The 20,871-nt window shown below is 37.8% G+C and overlaps 1 protein-coding gene across 3 annotated transcripts in view; it reads left to right on the top strand.

The window, feature by feature from the left end:
- HMBOX1 (homeobox containing 1) overlaps positions 1 to 20,871 on the top strand; it is a 361,830-nt gene that overhangs the window by 267,334 nt on the left and 73,625 nt on the right. For all 3 annotated transcript variants that reach the window (XM_006884876.1, XM_006884875.1, XM_006884877.1), the window contains one exon: positions 4,882 to 5,035. In XM_006884876.1, the coding sequence (XP_006884938.1) occupies positions 4,882 to 5,035 (154 nt within the window). The remainder of the gene's footprint in view (positions 1 to 4,881; positions 5,036 to 20,871) is intronic.

The following is a 20,871-nucleotide window of genomic DNA, read 5'->3' on the forward strand; positions in this document are numbered from 1 at the left end:
TATTAAATGATCCAGGAAGTATTAAAAGAAGATGGAAGGAATATATTGAGAGAAAATATATATACAATGTAGTTGACATAGAGAAATCAGGGATGGATGAGATTTTTAGAGTGAGTAATTTGAAGAATGAGGATGCTATTTACTGTGGTGGGGAAAAAAGACTAACAGGGTTGGCAGTTTTGAGCTGCTTATATAGGAAAAGACAATAAAGATGTAGTAATTAAGAAGAGGATCTAGAAGTGTAGATCTTTTTATCCTGAAATAGCAAATTATCTGATATTATTTACTAATCTTGGGGAGAATGGGAATCCTAAAACACTTGATTGTGCTCATGGGATACCTATACTCAGACCAGGAAGCAGTCCTCAGAAAAGAGCAAGGAAACACTGCATGGATCAAAATCAGGAAAGGAGTACATCAGGGATGCATCCTGTCTCCATACCTTTTCAATCTATATGCAGAAAAGATCTTTCAGGATTGTGGCATCAAGATTGGAGGAAGACTTATCAACAACCTATGTTATACAGATGACACAACTTTGCTTGCTGAAACTGAGGAGAACCCGAAGTACTTGCTGCAAAAGGTCAAGGACTGTAGTCTTCAATATGGATTGGAGGTCAACATCAGGATTCTCATCACTGGGCCAATTGACAACATTATGAAAGATTCAGAAGGTTGTTAACAGTTATAGTTTGCATGACTCCATAGTCAACACTGTTGGAACCAAGAGTCAAGAGATCAAAAGATTAGTTGCATTGGGAAAAATCTGTGGTCAGGGCCCTCTCCAGTGTACTGAGAAGCAGCGATGTCAGTCTGGAGAGTAAAGTGTGCCTGATCCAAGCCATGATCTTGCATTTACTTGCTATGTATCAGAGATATATGACAGAAGAACAGTCAATGCCTCCGAGTTGTGGTGCTGGAGAAGAATCTTGAACGTATCGTGAACTACAAAGAAAACAAATAGATCTGTCTTGGAGAGGGTGAAACCAAGTTTCTCCTTGAAGACGAGAATTTTTAAGCTCTTTTTGGGCATACTTTGGCCATTTGGCCGGGAAAGGGACCAGTCCTTGGATAAGGACATCATGCTTGGAAATGTGGAGGGAAAGCACAGGAGAGAAAGCCCCTGGATGAGATGTTTTCATACAGCAACTGGGGAAATGAGGGTATGCGTGTCACAGTCAGTGAGACTGACTCAAGACAGGACAGGCTTCAGAGCTGTTGTACAAAGGGTTATTATGACTCACAGACAATTCAGCAAAACATATGAACAACATCATTAATTGCAGGGCAATATTGAGTCCAATTCCTATTATAAGAAATAAATATGTATTCACTAATAGAAACATAAAACCCCCAAATTCCTTTCTATGACTATATTATGGATTCTGTACAGTATGGGAATTTTTTTTATGTGTTTTATTTTATTAGAAAAGTGACACAATCAGAATTATGCTTTGGGAATTTGAATTTATCCTTGTCAAGAGTCCAGAAGAATAAAAGTTAGATATTGAACTTTGTGACTGTATACCAAGTATTAGGAAGATTGGGATAAATTGCTGGTGATCAGAGACGCTGTTGTTCTTCCTGTTTCATTCTTAGTTTATGGCCTAGAATAAAGCATGTAAAAAGAGTTCACCAAATAGAAATAATTGCACTATTAGTTCATTGAAAAAATTTAGTCATGACTAGTAACATATGTCAATTACAGATTTTTTTTCATAGAAATTATATTACTTAAAGGTGATAATGTAATGAAAAGTGCCAGTGGATTCTGTGGAACCTCCAAGATAGTGATCCATAGATGCTCTTCAGGCTTGAAACTGAACTCTGCTCTGGGCTCAGCTTTCAGCCAAATTACAGACACACTTTTACACTTGAAAGGTGAATAACACGAGGGAGAGAGTTACACATGTCTTAGAACTGTAAACTGTATGAGATCACAAAGGCAATATTTACCCATGGATAAAGCTCCGAAGTCCAAAAAGGAAAGGCATGGAATTAATAGGAATTGTAAACACAAGGAGGAATTGTAAAGATTGCTTTTGAATCATGAAGTTTATAATCAGTGTCACAAAACAAAACCTGTGTGAATTGTATGGAAAATAAGTTTTTCTTTGTCATCTTTTTATATAAAAGGTCACCATACAACAATAAAACCAAGTATGTGACAGAACATAGTACAGTAGCAAGTAGATCTGTAGAGACATGATTTAATTACCAGATTAAAGGTATGGCAGTCATTATTATCTTTGATGTTGTATCTGACTTTTTAAGAGCTTGCAACAGTTGGGGCTATTTTAAATTTTTGTACCTACATAGATTTGTAGAGAGATTGGCTCAACAGCAAAAAGTCCTTTCAGTGGTACTGAAAGGCTCAAATACAGAGTACGTGGTCTAAAATGATGAAAATTGTCAGAAAGGAATTTCAAGAAAAACTTTTCCAGTTATTAAGAAAGCTTAGAATCACACAGAATAATTTGTGCATGATTGTGAGCAATGGAAATGCAGAGAAAAAGAAATAAACACTAATCAATAGATTCTAGACCTTTATAAAATTGGGTAAAGGGAACGACAATATAAAATAAGAGATTGATCACACGTTGAAATAATTAATTATATTCATTCTTAGAAGACATTATGTAAATTAATAAAAAACTGATATGCATGTCCAACCACAGTGGAATGGATTGAGAAATTATGGTACAGTCACACAATGGAATACTATGTAGCACGCAGGAGCAATGATTTTGTAAATTACTACCAAACTTGGGAGGGACTGGAGAGCCTTATGCTAAGTGATTAACTCAATCTCTTAAGGACAAATACTGTATAAGACCATTCTTATAGAATGAATATGAGGTTAAGGGGAATTGGGGGGAGCAGAGGGCTGAGGATGGTCCAGGGGGATTGGGAGGGGGTTGAATAGGGTTGCACAGTTTGATGGGTGGAGTGGGGGTGAAGGAAATGTGAAATATCTGATGTGAAAAATAATGTATACAAGCTATAAATAAACCAGTATAAAATAAAATAAAAATTTTAAAAAAGAAACAACCAAAAACACAAAACTGATACAATTTGTAAACTTTCACTCAAATCACAGTTTTACAAAATGTTTTCAGAAGAAGGATGGAAAGAGGGAGAAGCTTTTTCAGAGAAGAGTATTTATCACTCAGGCTCCCTTATAAAAAAAATGGTTAAAGCATTCAGCTGCTAGCCAAAAGATTGCTGATTCAAGTACAAGAGTTCCTGCTTGGGGAAGTATGAAGCAGTCTACTTCCATACAGATGTGTAGCCTCTGAAATCTTTTGGGTAACTTCTGTCCAACTAGGTCACTAGGAGTCAGGATTGATTCTACTGTCATGGGCTGGAGCCAATGACCATAGTTCTCTGCTTAAAGGCGATAAATTTTGTACCTTGGGGGTTTTTTTTTGTTGTTGTTTGTTTGTTTTTAATATATCACCTCTAATCTGTTCTTTCCCCTCATCTGTTTCAATATAATATACACGATTTATCCAGTTTTTTCTGTCATACCCCAACCCTCATGTCAGACCCATTCTACAACAGTGGCACCATGCAGTATTTGTCCCTTTGTGACTGAGATATTAAAGTGAGGAGGGAAAACTACAAAATGGTGGAAAATGGCATCTTTTCAGTATTTTCCCCCTCACCTGTAATATTTTTATTTTTTAACATAAAAAATGTTTTATTTTAACTTTTTTATTGTTCCACATTTTCTACCCCCCTCAGCCCTCCGCACAGTACACCTCTTGTTCCAGATTGTTGTCATGAATATAACGCCTAATCATATATTCCTTTCAGACAGCTCTTCCCCTAATCTCTTCTAATGCAGTGTTAAATTATCCATTCATTTCCCATTCTCTCCCCAGCACCCCTCCCTATCTGTCCCATTTTATAATACGTGTGTTACACAATATTTGTCTGTCTGTGCATCATGTCCTCTAGGCTCCCCCTCTTGTGTAATGTGTTATGAATTCCTTGTTTTTTAGTACTGCCCTAATGAGCGAACCATAGTTTTCCTGTTCATTCATTTGTTGATGGGCACTTAGGTTGCTTCCATCTTTTTGTTACTGTGACTAACACAGCAGTAAACATAGATATGGATGCATCAGTTTGAGTCTGGCTCTGGTTTCTTTAGTGTATCAATATGTTTTTAATGATAAGCTTTTAGAAGTAGGCTTAGTTCCTAAGAGATATTTGTATTTTTATTTTGGCCAAATATATTTTCCCCCAATATATTTTTTAAATTATTATTAATTTTAATGAAAGTTTACAGAGATTTGGGGTTTCCAGTCATTCTTTGTTGCACTTTTCTCTCTGCCCCTCCTCTCCCCCTATTCAGTCTTCTCCTTGAAAAGTAAAAGAAAAACACTTTCACTGTTATTCAATCTCTCTCCCCAAGTCCACTCTACTGTGCAGCCTTCATTCTGGACTCCTGTCATGAGAAACATCAAATGCTGGCGAGTTTGTAGAGAAACTGGAACCCTTATTCACTATTGGTGGGAGTGTAAAATGGTGCAACCACTGTAGAAGGCTTTCTCAAAAACGTTGGAAATAGAGATACCATTTGACCCAGCAATTCAACTACTAGGAATGTACCCTAAAGAAACCATAACCGCCACCCAGGTGGATATATACACACCCATGTTTATCACGTCTTTGTTCGCAATAGCAGAGAGGTGGAAACAACCCAAGTACCCATCAACAAACAAATGGATAGAGAAGCAATATATCTTTAATATATGTATTAAGACTACAAGTTTCTAAGAAATATAGAGTCTATTTTGCTTGATTTCATGGTTGATTGATTGTTCATAATGCTTTTAGGAAATGTCATTGCTAAAACTGTACCATTTTTTTCAGGAGCTACACTAAGTATGAGGCCTGCTCCCATTCCAATAGAGGACCCAGAATGGAGACAAACACCTCCACCAGTCTCTGCCACATCTGGCACCTTCCGGCTTAGGCGGGGTAGTCGGTTTACCTGGAGAAAGGAATGCTTGGCTGTCATGGAAAGGTACATTTCTTCTTTATCTATGAGATTCTTTTATAGTGAAGAGGAAAAAAAAATGACTTTTTTTTTAAAAAAAGAGAAACTTTCCAAAACTTTTTTCTTTAAAAAAGATAAATTTTTGATTGTTTAATTATTGGAGTTACTGGTTTTAGGTCTAAAACATTTTAGACTATTATAAACTCTGTATTGTTAATGAAAACAGCTTAGTTATCAGTGTTTATAAAACATTATAAAGAGCCATGATAACCCACTGCTACCATCAAGGTACCAGCCAAAAGGTTTAATCGTCCAAACTCATCAACTGTTCCCCAGAGAAGAGGCCTGGTGATTGTTCCTGTAAAGGTAAAAGCCTAAGAAACCTCACAGGGCAATTCTCTACCCATATTTGAGTTGCTGAGACCAACAGCAAGGCTTTAGTAAGCATCTAAGGAACGCTGGGGAGTAAAACAATTAAGCACTAAACAAAATGGTGATGGTTCTAAGCCACCCAGCATCTCCAGGGGAGAAAGACTGGCAGTTTGTTCCTACAATGGTACAGTGTAGGAAATACTACTGGGTAGTTGTACTCCATCACCTGAGGTTGCTATGAGTCAGAAATCAACTCAACAAGTGCCTAATGAGGAATTTGTAATAATGACTTCAGCAATTTAAGAACTTTAGGAGGAAAAAAAAATGTAATTGTTTTAAAAATACAGATAAGACAGTGCTTGCCAGTTCAACATTTGTAACATGTACAATGTAGTTAGATCCATTATGTAATGAATGAACATTTGATTTATTCTGAAGACCTAAAACCTGGTCTTGACTTTGCCGTAGCCATTTTTGTAGTTGTGTACGTCTCCAACTCTGAGCTCTTCATGTTCTCATCTCTAAAATGTGGTAACGTTGAATTGCATGCTACTTAGGACTTTTCCCATCTCTCTTATGGCTTCTTTCCTCCTGCCCCAGCTCATTAGCATCTCTATCCAAAAGTTAGAGAAGGATATTTAAAATGTTGAAATTTGGACCATATTTTCATTCTTTTGACCAAACTGAAATTAAAATCTTTACTTAAAGAGAAGGTTGGATCCCCTGGCCACAGTGAGACTATAAGTTATCCATTGATGTTACTCATCTGTTACCTTCCTCGTTTTCTTTATTTCAGATAAGAGTAGAAGTCATTTCTTGAATAATGAATGCTTATGCGCTTGAGTAGTTAAAGTGACAGAGTGAGACTTGATTGTTCTGGAGAGCTGACATTTAAAATCTGCTCTATTTTTCTCAGTGGAAATTTTGATTAATTTAAAATTTTTTTACAATATCCCTTTATTACATAGTAGATGAGAATTAACTTAATGGGTAATTTAAATTATTTGCAATATTACAGATTTTTGTTCAGTTTAAAAAATAAACTTTGACATTTCTATTTGGTATAAATTCTCATTGTCTTATAATTGCTGTTTAATTATTTCATGAAGATAGCAGTGTACATTCATCTGACAATATTCATGAGAAAGGAATTTATTTTAAAAACATTAGTATTAATTGGTAATATTCTTAATGCATTTCCAATATTTTATCTCAAAGTCTGTCAATAAGCATAGCTATAAAGTCACTGACTAGATTAAATTTATTTAAAAAAAAACATATTGGGTCTCACCCATGTAAGATTCCCATTTTGTATGTATTTCCTCTTTTTAACTTTATTTTCAATTAGTAAGCATTTTATCTAATGCAGAAATTAGTTACCTTTTCTCTTACCTGGCACTAGTAGAAGAGAGTATAGTTTAGTCCAGTAGTTACATAAATGTGAAATGCATCCATCAGCATAGATTGCAAAACCAGTGGTGTAAGTGCTCTGTAGAAATGTTACTATAAGATAAAAGTAAAAAATTATTTCGTTCCTTACACTTCATGGTAAGAAATGATGAAGCAGACAGATTAGGAAGAAAGTCCTTCCAACAATCAGCCAGTGAAATACTGGGAAATGTTGTACACCAGTGTTCACGGTGACACTTTTTCATAATAACCAGGAACTGGAAACAATGACATGTCCATCAATAGATTAATGGAGAAACAGAATGCAGTATATGCATACGAATGACCTAGTGCTGACAAGTCTCAACTGACTCATAGCTGACCCTCCAACAGGTTTTTGGAGGCTGTAACTTGCACAGAGATGGCTCATTTTTCTCCTTCATAGCAGGTGGTGAATTTGAACTGCCAGAGAAATGCAGCATTTGAGTGAGCAGTGCAACACTGTACAGCTTATACCACCTGAGCGCCCTAAAAGAACACTGCTCTGCCATAAATCATGATATTAAAATATTGACAACAACTTACACTTCTGTCAGTCATAACCTGAGTAAATAAATTGTGGTGCATCCATATATTCAGTGTCTGGCTCCTTTAATGGAGTACTTGTTGTTAGGTGCCGTCGACTCAAGTACAACTCATAATGATCCTATGAACAGCAGGTCTGAACCCTGTCTTAGCCTGTGCTGTCTTCAAATTTCCTGATACACTAGTGCCCATTGCAATAGTCACCATGTCAAATGGAGTACTATGCAGGCAAAAAAAGGAGCAACTCTTATATAAAGTGCATCTTCAGGGAAAATGTTAAGTTCTAGAAAAGAATAAATCAGATCCATAATTAACGTATTTTCTTACCATAAGGTATTTCCTTATAATTTGTGTAAAAATGCAAGAAAAATTAAAATAACTGTTGGTAGAAGAAAATGAAAATGGAAGGACAGGAATAGATGCTAAACTTCTATAAATATGCCTTGTTTAAGTAGCTTACATGATTATAAAAGAAACTTAAAATGAGAGAAGGAATTGATTGTTAAAATACCCCAAATTAAACAAGCAGTCCTAATACTATATTTAGCTGATGGCTTAAACGGTCAAAAATGATATCAAACAACTTTGCTAAGAAACCCACTGTCACTGAATTGATGACAATTGATTACAACAATGTAGAACTGCCCCATAAGGCTGTAAATCTTTATAGAAGCTGACTGGTACAACTTGATCCTGTGGAGCAGCTCATGGATTCAAACATCTCACTCTTCACTTAGGAGCTGCTTATTTTAACCATTGTGCCACCTGGGCTCCTTAAGCCTGGCTACATATTGGGATCACCTGAAGAGATTTTAAAACTTACAATGTCATCCTTATCAACTAAATCATAAACTATCAAGACAGTCAGCATCATTACACTAATATGTATTACAGCTTTCCATTTACTTAAGAAGATGTGGCAAGTCTAAGAGGAAAAATAAAACAAGAATGGCAAGGCTATTAACAGTCATTGGTGCTGGATATAAAGTATACCAGAGTTCATGAGGTTTCTATACATGTTGTTGTGTACCATAAAGTCAGAGCCCACCCATAGCTGGTTTTCAGAGGCAATTAATCACATGGGAGGAGATTGCCCATTTTTCTCCTGTGGAGCAGCTGGTGGATCTAAACCACATGCCGCCTTTGGGATTACAGTGCAGCTTCTTTCCAGTAGGCTACCAGAGAGCTCCCTATACTTGTATAGTTTTGAAATTTTCCTTGCTAAAAGGTTTTTGGTTTTGGTTTTGTTTTTTTGTTTGATTTTTTTAAATTGTTGTTTAAAGAGGACCTGACTAAATTTTAGTGCGTGACAGAGAATTAGACCATTGGCCAATATCTATTCAATCAGTCATTTATTGGTAGATCACTAAATAAGTCTTCCACTTTCAATTTTTTACAAACTCTTAAGGGAGAAAAGTAATCCATATTGTTCTGAAAATCTGCAGATAGTGTAAGATGTAACTGTTATTTTGCAAAGCTATGTGTCGTTTTATTAACTTAATATCTGATGAAATGAAAAGTACGTGGTTGATATGAGACAAAGTGCTTGAGAGAGATACACATTTTAGGGTGACCAGGAAATGGAATGGATGGTGAGCTTAATAGACCTGAAAATCTTTGGAGTTGTCATTGTTGTGTTATATGCCATTGAGTTGACTACAAGTCTGAGTGATCCTATGAACAGTGACTCTGGAACTTGCTCAACCCTGAGGCAACCTCACCATCTCTGACACACCTGACCCTATTGCCACAGTTCCTGTGTCAGTCCATCTTGCCAAGGGGTCATCCTCTTACTGTGCTGCCCTTCTCCCCTTCAAAACATGTTATCTTTCTCCAGGGACTGGCCCCCTTGGCAATATGCTCAAAGTATATGAGATGGACTTTCACCATTCCTCCTTCCAAGGAGCACTTTGAGTTCTGTGTCCAGGAGTCAAGTTTCGAGTATACTTGTTCCCACTTAATCTTTTACTGATTTAGGTTAAGTTGTCCTTTGCCTTTGGAAACAGATTTGACTCTTGAGTGCTAAGGTGTGTATATTTGGTACCTGGCTACAGTGAGTGTTATGGTCAAGGGAGAAAGGTAAAAAGAACCTGCATCATTCTTTAAGGGTTGTTCACTCTATTTAAGCAAGATAGGGGGAGGGGAATTATAGACAGTTTTCTGTATATGAAGGAATTTGAGACCACCCAACTCTGACCGGTTTAATCAATAGGCCACAGTAGGTAAGAGGATCAGTTTTAGAACCGGATTGTGTATTGTAGTCACTTGTTACTATTGTTGTTAATAAAAGAAGTTGGATGATGAATCTGTGTCTCAGTATGTGCCCAGGCAAATGAATGTGAAATACTGAATATTTCTTTATTAATATATGGTTAAAATCATTGCCTGTTCTTTAACATTAAATCATAATACCATACCTATTATAAAATTTTTGTTCATCAGTTCTTTTCATTTCCATCTTCAACAAAAAAGTGTTTCAATGCTTAGAATAAAATCATCAGTAAAACTCAGAATACTCTAAAACTAAAAAACATTTTTGTTGTTTCAGCCTTTGCCAGTCTTCAAAGCGACTTAGAAAAATTAAACCCAAAATATTCTCCCTACCAGGCAAGAAATCAGCCTTAAAAATACCAGCTTGAGTGTGAATTTCTCTTCCCAGAAATTTTTAAGCAACTAAAAATAGGATCTTAGGATAAAAGTGCCTCTTCATGAATAAAAATAGCATCACAACCACAATACTATAACAAACCCAAATCAAGTTATAACTCTGAATTTGGTGTCACTGTTGTTGACCTGTCTTGTATGTAATCTGAATTAGAGGCCTGCTCTAGAACATAGAATGCATTTTATAAAACTGTGTAATATGCATAGAGAAAATTACCATGGGAGAGAAAGGTTGACTTGTAAAGTGTGTTTCTAGAATGTTCCTTGAGGCGTCTGTAATTTAATTCTGTTGGTCTCTACTGTACTTTGGAATTCTTCCCAGGACAGTTTATTAGTACTTGGACTTTAGTTTCAGCCTCTTTCCTTTCTCCTTTTCTTTTAATTTTGTCAGTGAATACTTGGACTGTGAAGGTTAAGAAGAGCAATAATTCCAGAAACAAAATTCTATATTTAACTGCAGACTGGGTGTGGTTCAGACAACTGCAGTGCAAGCTTGCCTGATTTGTTTTGCCAGTCATCAAAACCTTGACCTGCATGAAACATTTCTTTTCCTAGTTTCTGAACTTTGAAATGTACTGAATTTGATGGAATGGCTATACAAGGCACGCACATTTGTATATGTAAATAAAATAAAGATTTAAAAAGTCATTGTCAGTTCAAGCTTGACCTGACCCTAGAAGATCTGTATTCTTTCATGGTACTCTCCTAGTAATATTAACCTGTCCTGTGTTCACAGTATTCTTTCTGATTATTCTGTCATTACCTTTAATTACTATTACAAGACTGGAAAGGGGGGGAAAAAAGAATCTAAAAGTTTTCTCTACTTTGCTCCCATTTTCACTCATCCGTATTCAGAAAAACATTTTTCTTGTGTGCTTTATGTAATGGGAGCTACCTTAATTATCATAAAAAGTAGAAAACTTTTGGTCCTTGTGCCCTTTCCTCCTCTTCCTAAAAAAAAAGCAAAACAAAACAAAAAACAAGATCAAAATCCCACACTTTTTTAAATACAATTTTTCTTTTATGCTGTTTTACTTACAAAGTTCATATATATTTTTTTCACACTGCATTTTTCCCATTTCCTTTCCCCATCCCTCCCTCCACCCATCAGATTGGGTGAACCTATGGTTAACCCTTCCCCGCCCCCCAACCCGTGCTCACTCATCTGCTTCCATCCTCCCCTCCTTTGATCCTCATACACATTCTGCAATAATGAGCTTATACAGTATTTGTCTTTACAGGACAGAGTTCATTCACTCAGCATAATGCTCTCCATACCCTTCCAAGTTAGGTAGTAGTTTACGAAATCGTTGCTCTTGCATGCTGTGTATTCCATCATGTGAATGTACCATAGTTTCTCAATCCATTCCATTGTGATTGGACGTTTGGGCTGTTTCTTTGTTCTTGGTGATGGCAAATAATACTGCCATGAATATTGGTGTACAAGTCTCCATTTGTGCGTCAGTTCTCATTTTCTCAGGGTATATTCCAAGCCCACACTTTAATTCTTGAAGAGAATTCCGCTAATTTGAAACATACAACCATTTACCTTTTGCTCCTTCATCATTCTTTTGTTATTATTTCTATAATATCCCCAATGTTATTTGTAATCCTGTCCGTTATAGAAATTTGTGGAATGAGATGCGTTAGTGTTTCCTCTTGACTTGAAAAAAATTTAGTGTCAGAATATTTACGATGATTTTCTGTAGTGCTTGTTTGAGAAATTGAGACCTGTTTAGATTATACTTTGCAACAGAACACTTAAAATTTTAATAATGTAATAATGTAATTTGATTTACTTGTTACTGTTTAAGAAACCCAAGTTTAAAATAAGAACCTCACTTTTATATCATTTATTTGCTTGCTGAAACTGAGGAGGACCTGAAGCACTTCCTGTAGAAGGTCAAGGACTGTAGCCTTCAATATTGATTAAAGCTCAACATCAAGAAAACAAAGATTCTTGCCATTAGGCCAATTGGCAGCATCAGCATCAGGATAGATGGTGAAGAGATTGAGATTGTTAACAGCTTCAGTTTGGTTGGCTCCACAGTGAACACTCTTAGTACCAGAAGCCAGGAAATTAAAAGACGAATTGCATTTGGGGAAAGTCTACTCTCCAAAGTACTGAAGAGCAACAATGTCAGTCTGATCCAGGCTTTAGTCTTTGCAGTTACTTGCTATGCATCAGAGAGCTGTACATTGACTAGGAATGATAGAAGGCTAATTGATGCCATTGAGCTGTGATGCTGGAGAATAGTATTGCATATACCATGGGCTGCTAGGAGAACAAACAGGTTCTTCCTCGAGAGGGTGAAACAAGGCTGCTCCTTGAAAGCAAGGGTTCTGAAGCTTCATCTGACATACTTTGGACATGTTGCAAGGATGGCCCAGTTCTTGGAGAGGGACGTCATGCTTGGGAAGGTAGAGGGACAGCAAAAGAGAGGAAGACCCTTGATGATATGGATTGAATGAGTCACTGGGATAATGGGGGTAGACAATAAGATTTCCATAGGATAGAGCAGGATTTAGCACTGTTTGTACATAAGGTTGCTATGAGTCGCAGGCAGCTCAATGGCACATAACAACAAAAACAACATATATTGGTCATCATTTCTTCAGAGAATAAGGAAGGGACCCTACAGATAATCTAGTTTTTTCTTTCTTGAATAAATTTCGCTCAAATAGATTTAAGTAATTAAGTATGCAGGTGAAATCACATTTAATTCTGTGTTTTAAATTCATAGTCGTATGAACCCTGGACTATGCTTTAAAAAATACTCATTGTACTTCTAAACCTTCTGTCTCTTAATTTTTACTTGGTTAACATTTTCTTAGTATCTACTATAATGCTAAAGGAAGCTCTGAAAAGGGAGCTTAGTAATAAGGAATCATGCTGCCAATGCATAGATTTCACAGTTCAAATCCACCGCCTGTACACAAGAGAAAGATGGACAGTGTCTTCCCATGCAGTTTACTGCCTCTGAAAACCTACTGGAGGATCAGAAATGGGTTGGTTCTGACTCGAGGTACACAACGACGCCATTTCATTTTGAAAAGAGATTGTATCCGTTTATATTTTCAAAGCACTATTTCTGTGTGTACTGCAAGTTCTCACGGTTGTATCACTTTAAATTCTATTGGTTTAAATTCTTTTGTGTGTTTGGAGCCTTTCTTTCTTCTGAGACTCAGCAACCTTTGATGGGAAAATATTTCTCTAACTTCAGTTAAGGTTTTGGAAAATAATTGCCAAACAGCATCAACAGACTAACTTCAGAGAGCAAGATCACCTTCATGACAACTAAATGCTGTCTTAAAAGCAATATAATCTCAGTGTAGTAGTGAAGTACTTTTGAGACCTTTTCATCTGAAAATGTAAAAAACACAATTCTCATTTACTGAACTTTAATAAGTCTGTTGTTGGATACTGTTAAAGTTGGATGACTCCAACTAATATGAGGACCCTGTGTACAAGAGACAAACTTTGTCCAGTCTGGTTCCATCCCCTTTGGTTAAGTTTATTGTTGCAGTCACTGTGTCAGTCCATCTCATTAAATATCTTTCTCTTCTCCTACTTGTTCTCTTCCACAAACTGGTTCCTCCTGCCAACATGCCCAGAGTACCTGAGATAAAAGCTCAGCATCCTCATCTCTAAGGAGCACCCTGGGTCCACTTCTTCCCACACAGATTTCTGTGTTCTTTTGACAGTTCATTATAGAACCAGTACTCTTTGCCAACATCACAGTTCAACTTAGCAGTTCTTCTTAGGTCGTCTTTATTCACTGTCCAACTTTCACAAGCAGGTAAAACAATTGAAGATACTATGGCTTGATGCAGGTGTACCTTTCTTTAGCCTTTTGAAGATAATCATTGATTGGCCTAATTGTGTCTTTTATGAGCTCTAGTGATGTCTGTAGGGAGTTACACTACTAACACCAAGGTGGTAACCACCTCACTGTTCAAATCCACCCGTGGCTCCAAGGGAGGAAAATGGATAATCTTTTCTAGTACAATTACCATCCTCTGAAAACATACTGGAGGTCAGCTGTGAGTTGGTTCCAAAACATGGGCAATAAGTTGAGTCATTATTCAGTATGTCTTTTGATTTCTTGACTGTTGCTTTCATGGATATATCCGTGTTGTTGTAGTTGTGTACTGTCAATCAGAACTAACCCATAGCTGACCCTACAGCTGGTTTTCAGAAGCAGTTAATCACACAGGAGGAGCAGCTGGTGGCCTCAAACTGATTGCTTTTGGGATTGCAGTGCAGCTTCTTGCCACTAGGCTACCAGTTTATGGGTTTATTTAGAAAGTTAGAAATCCTTTCTTTCTTACAAAATGATAAAGCTGAACACTCATGTTTTCACTTCTTAGAAGAACTTCACATTTTTTAGTTTCGATTCAAGATTAAAACTTTATTCACGGCATTAAAATTGTAAAGAAACTTAAATTGTGTTTTCTTCTTACTTATGTTCCTGCTGAAGTGAGCAAACTAGTTGAAGAAAATGTGTCCTTCACATCTAGGTTCATTATCATCCAGATTTGATCATGGTAGTGATTTTGTTTAGATAGGAAATTCAGTAAAAGAAGGGGGAAAAATCACTTTTTAAGTAAGGCTTTTTTAGTTAGTGTGTAAATAACTGATGATGAATTGTTAAGAGGAATGTTATGAGAAAATAACAGATGTCTTCTGTGGCAATTGTAGAGAAATATCAGTAAAATAATGTATTAAGCAAAAAGGGAAACAGTTTTTTAGTAGTGTAAAACTATATATATATATATATATATATATATATATATATACACACACACATATACAAATATAAAGATTAAGAGGTAATAAAATTTTTCAGTTAGTTATTTGCCTTAAATTTTGAATGTTACTGTCATTGTTATGTACTGTTAAGTAGACTACGACTCATAGCGACCCTGTGTACAACAGCTCTGAACCTTGCCCTATCCTGAACCAATCTTACTCCTGCTCCCATTGTCACGGTCACTGTGTCAGTCCATCTCCTCTGGGGTCTTCCTCTTCTGCAATGACCCTCTACCCTTTGAAGCATTGGTATCCTTCTCCCAAGGGCTGGTTCCTCCTCCTGACAACATGCACAAAGTATGTGAGAGAGAGCTTAAAAATCCTTGTCTCCAAGGAGCCAGCATGATTTAACCCTCTCTAGAACAGACTTGTTTGTTCTCCTGACAGTCCACGTTAATTTCAACATTTATCTCCAGCACCATGACTTAAAGGCATCATACTTCTTCTGTCATCTCTAGTCACTGTCTCGCTCTTAGATATATAGCAAGCAACTGAGAAAACTGTGGCCTGAATTGAGCACATCTCCCAAATAGCACATTTTCCCAAAACCTCTTGTCTTTTGATTTCCTGACTGCTGGTACCGAAAGTGTTGGTTGTGGATCAAAACAAGATGACATTGTTAATAACCTCAAAAACTGTCTGTCATGATACTGCCAGTTGGCCCATTGATGAGAATCTTTGTTTTCTTGATAATGAACTATAATCTATATTGAAGGCTGCAGTTCTTGACCTCTGCAGCAAATACTTCAATTCCTCCTCAGTTTCGGTGAGCAAAATTGTTGTCATTGGAGACTGTTGATTAATCTTCCACCAATCCTGATACTACATTCTTCTTCACAAAGCCCAGACTCCCAAATGTTCTCTTCTGCAAATGAAGAAAGGCCACATATCTGATGCATTACTTTATTGATTTTGAACCATGCCATGTTCCTATGTGCCGTTTGGACAACAGCTTCCTAGTCTAGACAGAGGTTTTATGTGGGCACAATCAAGTGTTCTGGGATTCTCATTCTTCTCAGTGTTAACCACAATTTGTTGTGATCCACACAGTGAATCAAAAACAAATAGCCATTCTTCTGATAATCTCTTCTTCCAGCAAAAATCCATCTGATACTGTCAGTGATATCCCTAGTGCCATGACATGCTTGTATTTCTGGCAGATAGTTCTCTGTTGATGTACTGTTGTAGTAATTTTTGGATAATCTTCAGCAGGATTTTGTCTGCATGTGATATTGTTCGATAATTTCCACATTCAGTTGGATCACCTTTTTGGGGGGAATGGGAATACATAATTAATAATCTTCCAAGCAATTCACCAGGTAGCTGTACTTCAGATTTCTTGTCACAATCTGGTGAGCACATCTAAGGCTACATCTGTTTATTGAATTATGTCATTTGGTATTCCATCACTTCTTGGGACTTATTTTTGGCCAGCCTGAACTTCCCTCTTTATTACCATTGGTTCTTGATCTTATGCTACTTCCTGAGATGGTTCTGTGTCAGTTAATTTTTTTGGTACAGTGACTTTGTATACTTTTTTAATTTTCTTTTGCTAATAGCTAATATATTTTTGTGGTACTTTATGTCTATTTTTTGGAGGGGGCGCTTGGGGTTTTTTTTAATTAATTTTAATGAACATCTCCAGAGATTTTGGATTTCCATCCATTCATTGTTGCCCTTTTCTCCCTGCCCACTCCTCTCCTCCAGTTCATTCTTCTCTTTGAAAAGTAAAAACTTCCTACATTGGTATTATACAATCCTCCCTACACCCCGAGTACACTCCACTATGCAACCTTCATTCTGGACTCTTGTGATAATCATAGTAGCCAATCATATATCATTTTTAAACCGTTTTCTCCCTTATCTGTTTCAGTGCAGTATACACAGTTTATCCAGTTTTTCTCAGTCTTACCCCAACCCTGATGTCAGTCCCATTCTACAGCAGTGGCTCTATGCAGTGTTTGTCCTTTTGTGACTGAGATAATTCACTCAGCTTAATATCCTCCAGGATCACCCATTTTGAATAATGAGTTCCTTGTTTTTCAATAAAGCATAGTATTCCATTGTGTAAATATACCACAGCTTCTCTATCCATTTGTTTGTTGATGGGCACTTAGGTTGTTTCCAACTCTTTGCTATTGTGAACAAAGCCACAGTTAACATGGGTGTGCATATATCTGCTTGGATGTCAGTTATGGTCTCTTTGGGGTATATTCCCAATATTGGAATTACTGGGTCAAAGGGTATCTCTATTTGCAGCATACCACCTTCCACGGTGATTGTACTGTTTTACACTCCCACCAACAGTGAATAAGGGTTCCAGTTTCTCCACAACTTCGCCAGCATTTGTTGCTTGCTGTCCTGTTAAATTTTGCTATTCTTACTGGAGTGAGATGATATCTCATAGTTGTTTTGATTTGCATCTCTCTTAGAGCTAGGATTTTGAACATTTCTTCATATCCTGTGCCCATTTTTCAGTTGGATTATTTACTTTTATCTTGTTGTGGTGCTCAAGTATTTTATAAATTCTGGATATAAGTCCCTTATCTGACATATCATTACCAAATATTTTTTCCCAGTCAGTGGCTTCCCTTTTTACCCTGTTGGAGAAGTTTTTGGATGTGCATATGTCTATTTTTATTGACTGTAGGTGAGAATCCAAACATTGGCTTTAAAAAAAAAACCTCTGAATCTAGCTATAATAATTGTATTTCTCTTATAACATTACTGTAATTGAATAGTAAAAGATAATGCTTGGGAAGTACCAAGCATGATGCATGGCATACATAATGGTATAGTGATTTACTTTTGGTCACTAATGGTTTTGTACTCCCCTACAATGTAAATGAGACTGTATACAATTTCTCATGGCCTACCAAAGGAGTGAGACAGCATACTAATGATAGAAATTAGACATAGAGAGCCTTAACTGTGAGATTGTATGTTTTGCCATCCTGTTGGGTTTACAGGGAGCCACTCCCAGAAAGCAGAAGAAACCTCACTGCCTGCCACCAAGAAAACATAGCTGGGAATGGAGCTACTCATTAGACCTGACTTCTCTGCCCTGAGAGAGCCTCCTGCTCTGAGATGAGAGAGGGAGCTGTAACAGAGGGAACAATGCAAGACAATTAGAAGCAGTAGCTGAAAAATGGTGGCAGAAGGACTGGAGGCCACATGCTGGGCTTCCCACCTCCCCTGAGCAAGGTGACTACAGTGAATGTGCGAGCCATGACGCGAGAGACCTGAGTGCCTGTGGACATGAAGCTCAAAAATGGAATGGGATGCTTGTAGGCGTTTGTAATTCATAAACTTGTTGCTATCAGGTCAAAATCTGTACACTACTAAACCTTCAGCAGATTTCCAAAACTGTAGATCACACAGGGGGAGATTGCCTGACTTTCTCCTACAAAGCTGTGAGTGGATTCACACACTTTTGGGTTAGCAGTGCACATCCTATGTTGTACCTGAGTACTATCCTAATAAACTCCCTAACTGTGAGTGTGAGCTATTGCAACAAATCGCTAAACCCAGCCAAGAAGTAAAATATTGTGGTCTTAGAATTGATAAAAATGTTAAAGAGTCAAGGAGGTTTGACCACTGCTCTCAGGAATCAGCCTTAGGCACATGTTTATGGTGATTCTACCTCCTTAAAACGTTAGCCAAGGAAGTCAGATGCTAATTCACAACATACCAGTACCAGTTGCTGTCAAGTTAGTTTTGATTCCTAGTTACCACATACATGTTACCATGTGCTCCATGGGCTTGTCATCAGTGTGTAATTTTTCAGAAGTAGATAGCCAGAATTTTCTTCTATGTCACCTTTGGAAAGGTTTAAACATCTAGCCTTTTGATTAGCAACCACCAGCATTAACTGTTTGCATCATCCATGAGTTGGAGTCAATTCATAGTATCTGATTAATGATACATATTATTGTTGTTAGTTGTCATTGACTTAATTCTAAACATCTCCTAAAGCTCTTTGCCATTAATACTCATTGTTCACACTGCAGCAAGTTTCAAAGACTGTAAAGATTGCCCATCTTTCTCCCTTGGAGCAGTTTGTAGATCTGCTCCTGGTGTTTTTCTTTGGCCTCCTTCATTGTCTTGGCCAAAAGTTTAGTGTACTCTGCAGCCAACTCCTTTTTCTTCTTAGTGCGATGTTTCTTCAGTGAAATGTGCCGGCACTTGTACTGCAGGACACGTGGCGTAACAAGACGCTGAATCTTGGGTGTTTTTGTCCTGAGTTTCTTGCCTACTTTGTTCAGTGGCTTTCTCACAACATATTGATGGACACCATCTGCCTTGGAGAGACTGAAGAGTTTGCGAATTCTGCTGGCTCTCTTGTGCCCCAGGCAACGAGGCACAGTGGTATCAGTCATTCCTGGGATATCCTCCGCTTTCTTGACAATAACTAAAGTGAGAACATTCTGATTGGTACCCACAATCAGCCCCAGACAGACTGGCACTTCCTCTCTCCAGTTCTCTGTGGTCCGTAACAAGAATGCCCCTTACTCAGCAGCAGGCGAACTTGGCCATGGGTCAAAACACCCTGTTTCGTGGGAAAGCCTTGCTTGTCGTTTCCACTGCTGATCCAGACAACATATCCCTCTCACTCATCACCAAGAGAGTCTGCAGCAACTTCTGTGGCTATTGGCTTCTCATAAAATGTATGAAGTTTGCGTTCATCATCAATGAGTTTTTGGCAGCCAGTAGTTGGGAAGGATATGTTCGGCTTCATGGTGAAGCAGCTGATCCCCCAGCGGCACCATGAAAAAGAGTGGAGCAGTTGGTAGATTCTAACCACCTGTTTTTGGATTGGCGTCCACTAGGCCACCAGACCTCCTTAGCTGTTTAAGTGCTCCTCCTCCTAAATAGTATAAAAATATTAAGCAAATAAAAATGTCCAAGGCATCACTGAAAAGGGGACATTTGAGCTGGATCTTGTACAGCAATAGAATGATAAGTTAAGAAGTGTGGGGGTGGGGGAGACATTCTAGTTAACAAGTAGTATATGCAGAGTCAGTGATATGAAAAATTAACTGCCTTGAGTTAACTTTAGTATGAAGATCAGTCATGCAGAAAGGAGACTTGGTAAGTAAATTGTAACCAGACTCTGGAAAGACCTTGTTTGATCACAGTTAAAAACATTTGATTTTCTCAAAAGCGTTCTCAGTAGCATTTATACCCAAGCATGGTTCTTCTTTCTTGAAGAAAGGGCTACCAGAGGGTGTCCTTAGAGGCAAGGATGTGAAATTTGTCTCAGATACTCTGAGCATATTCTTAGGAGGAACCAGTTCTTGGAAAGAGACATGAGGCTGGGAAAAGTAGAACATCAGAAAAAGGGGAAGCCCCTCCACAAGATGGATTGACATAGTGCCTGTGACAGTGGGCTTGAGCATGTCAGAAATGGTGAGGATGGCACAGGATAGGGCAAGGTTCAGATCTGTTCATAGGAGTGCTGTGAGTTGTAGTCAGCGCAGCAGCAGCACCTAATAACAACGTAATTATTCCTGGTTTTAAAAATTATTTCTTAGTACATTTTCTAGATTTTTATGCTACTTTTCTCCCAAATACAATGTTGTTGTTGTTGTTATGTGCCATTGAGTCGTTTGCGACTCATAGCGACCCAGTGTACAAGAGCCATAAACGCCGTTCTATCCTGTGCAAACCTTGATATCTCAAACACATTCATTCCCACCACTCCACTCACAGAATCGACCCATCTCATCAAAGGTCTTCCTCTCCTGCGCCGTCCCTCCATTCCCCCAAACATGATGTCCCTCTCCAAGGACCAGTCCCTCCTTGCAACATACCCAAGGTGTGTCAAACGAAGCTTCAGAATCCTTGACTCCAGGGAGCATTCTGGCTTTCCCCTCTCCAGGCAAACCTGTTTGTTCTCCTAGCAGTCCATGGTATATTCAACACTCTTCTCCAGCACCACAACTCAGAGGCATCAATTCTCTTTCTGTCATCCCTATTCACTGTCCAACTCTCCAATGCATAGCACATAATTGCAAAGACTATAGCCTGGATCAGGTGC

The sequence above is a fragment of the Elephantulus edwardii genome, unplaced genomic scaffold (genome assembly GCF_000299155.1).
Source record: "Elephantulus edwardii isolate Elephantulus edwardi_28Jun2011 unplaced genomic scaffold, EleEdw1.0 scaffold00038, whole genome shotgun sequence".
In the NCBI taxonomy this organism is placed as follows: Eukaryota; Metazoa; Chordata; class Mammalia; order Macroscelidea; family Macroscelididae; genus Elephantulus; species Elephantulus edwardii.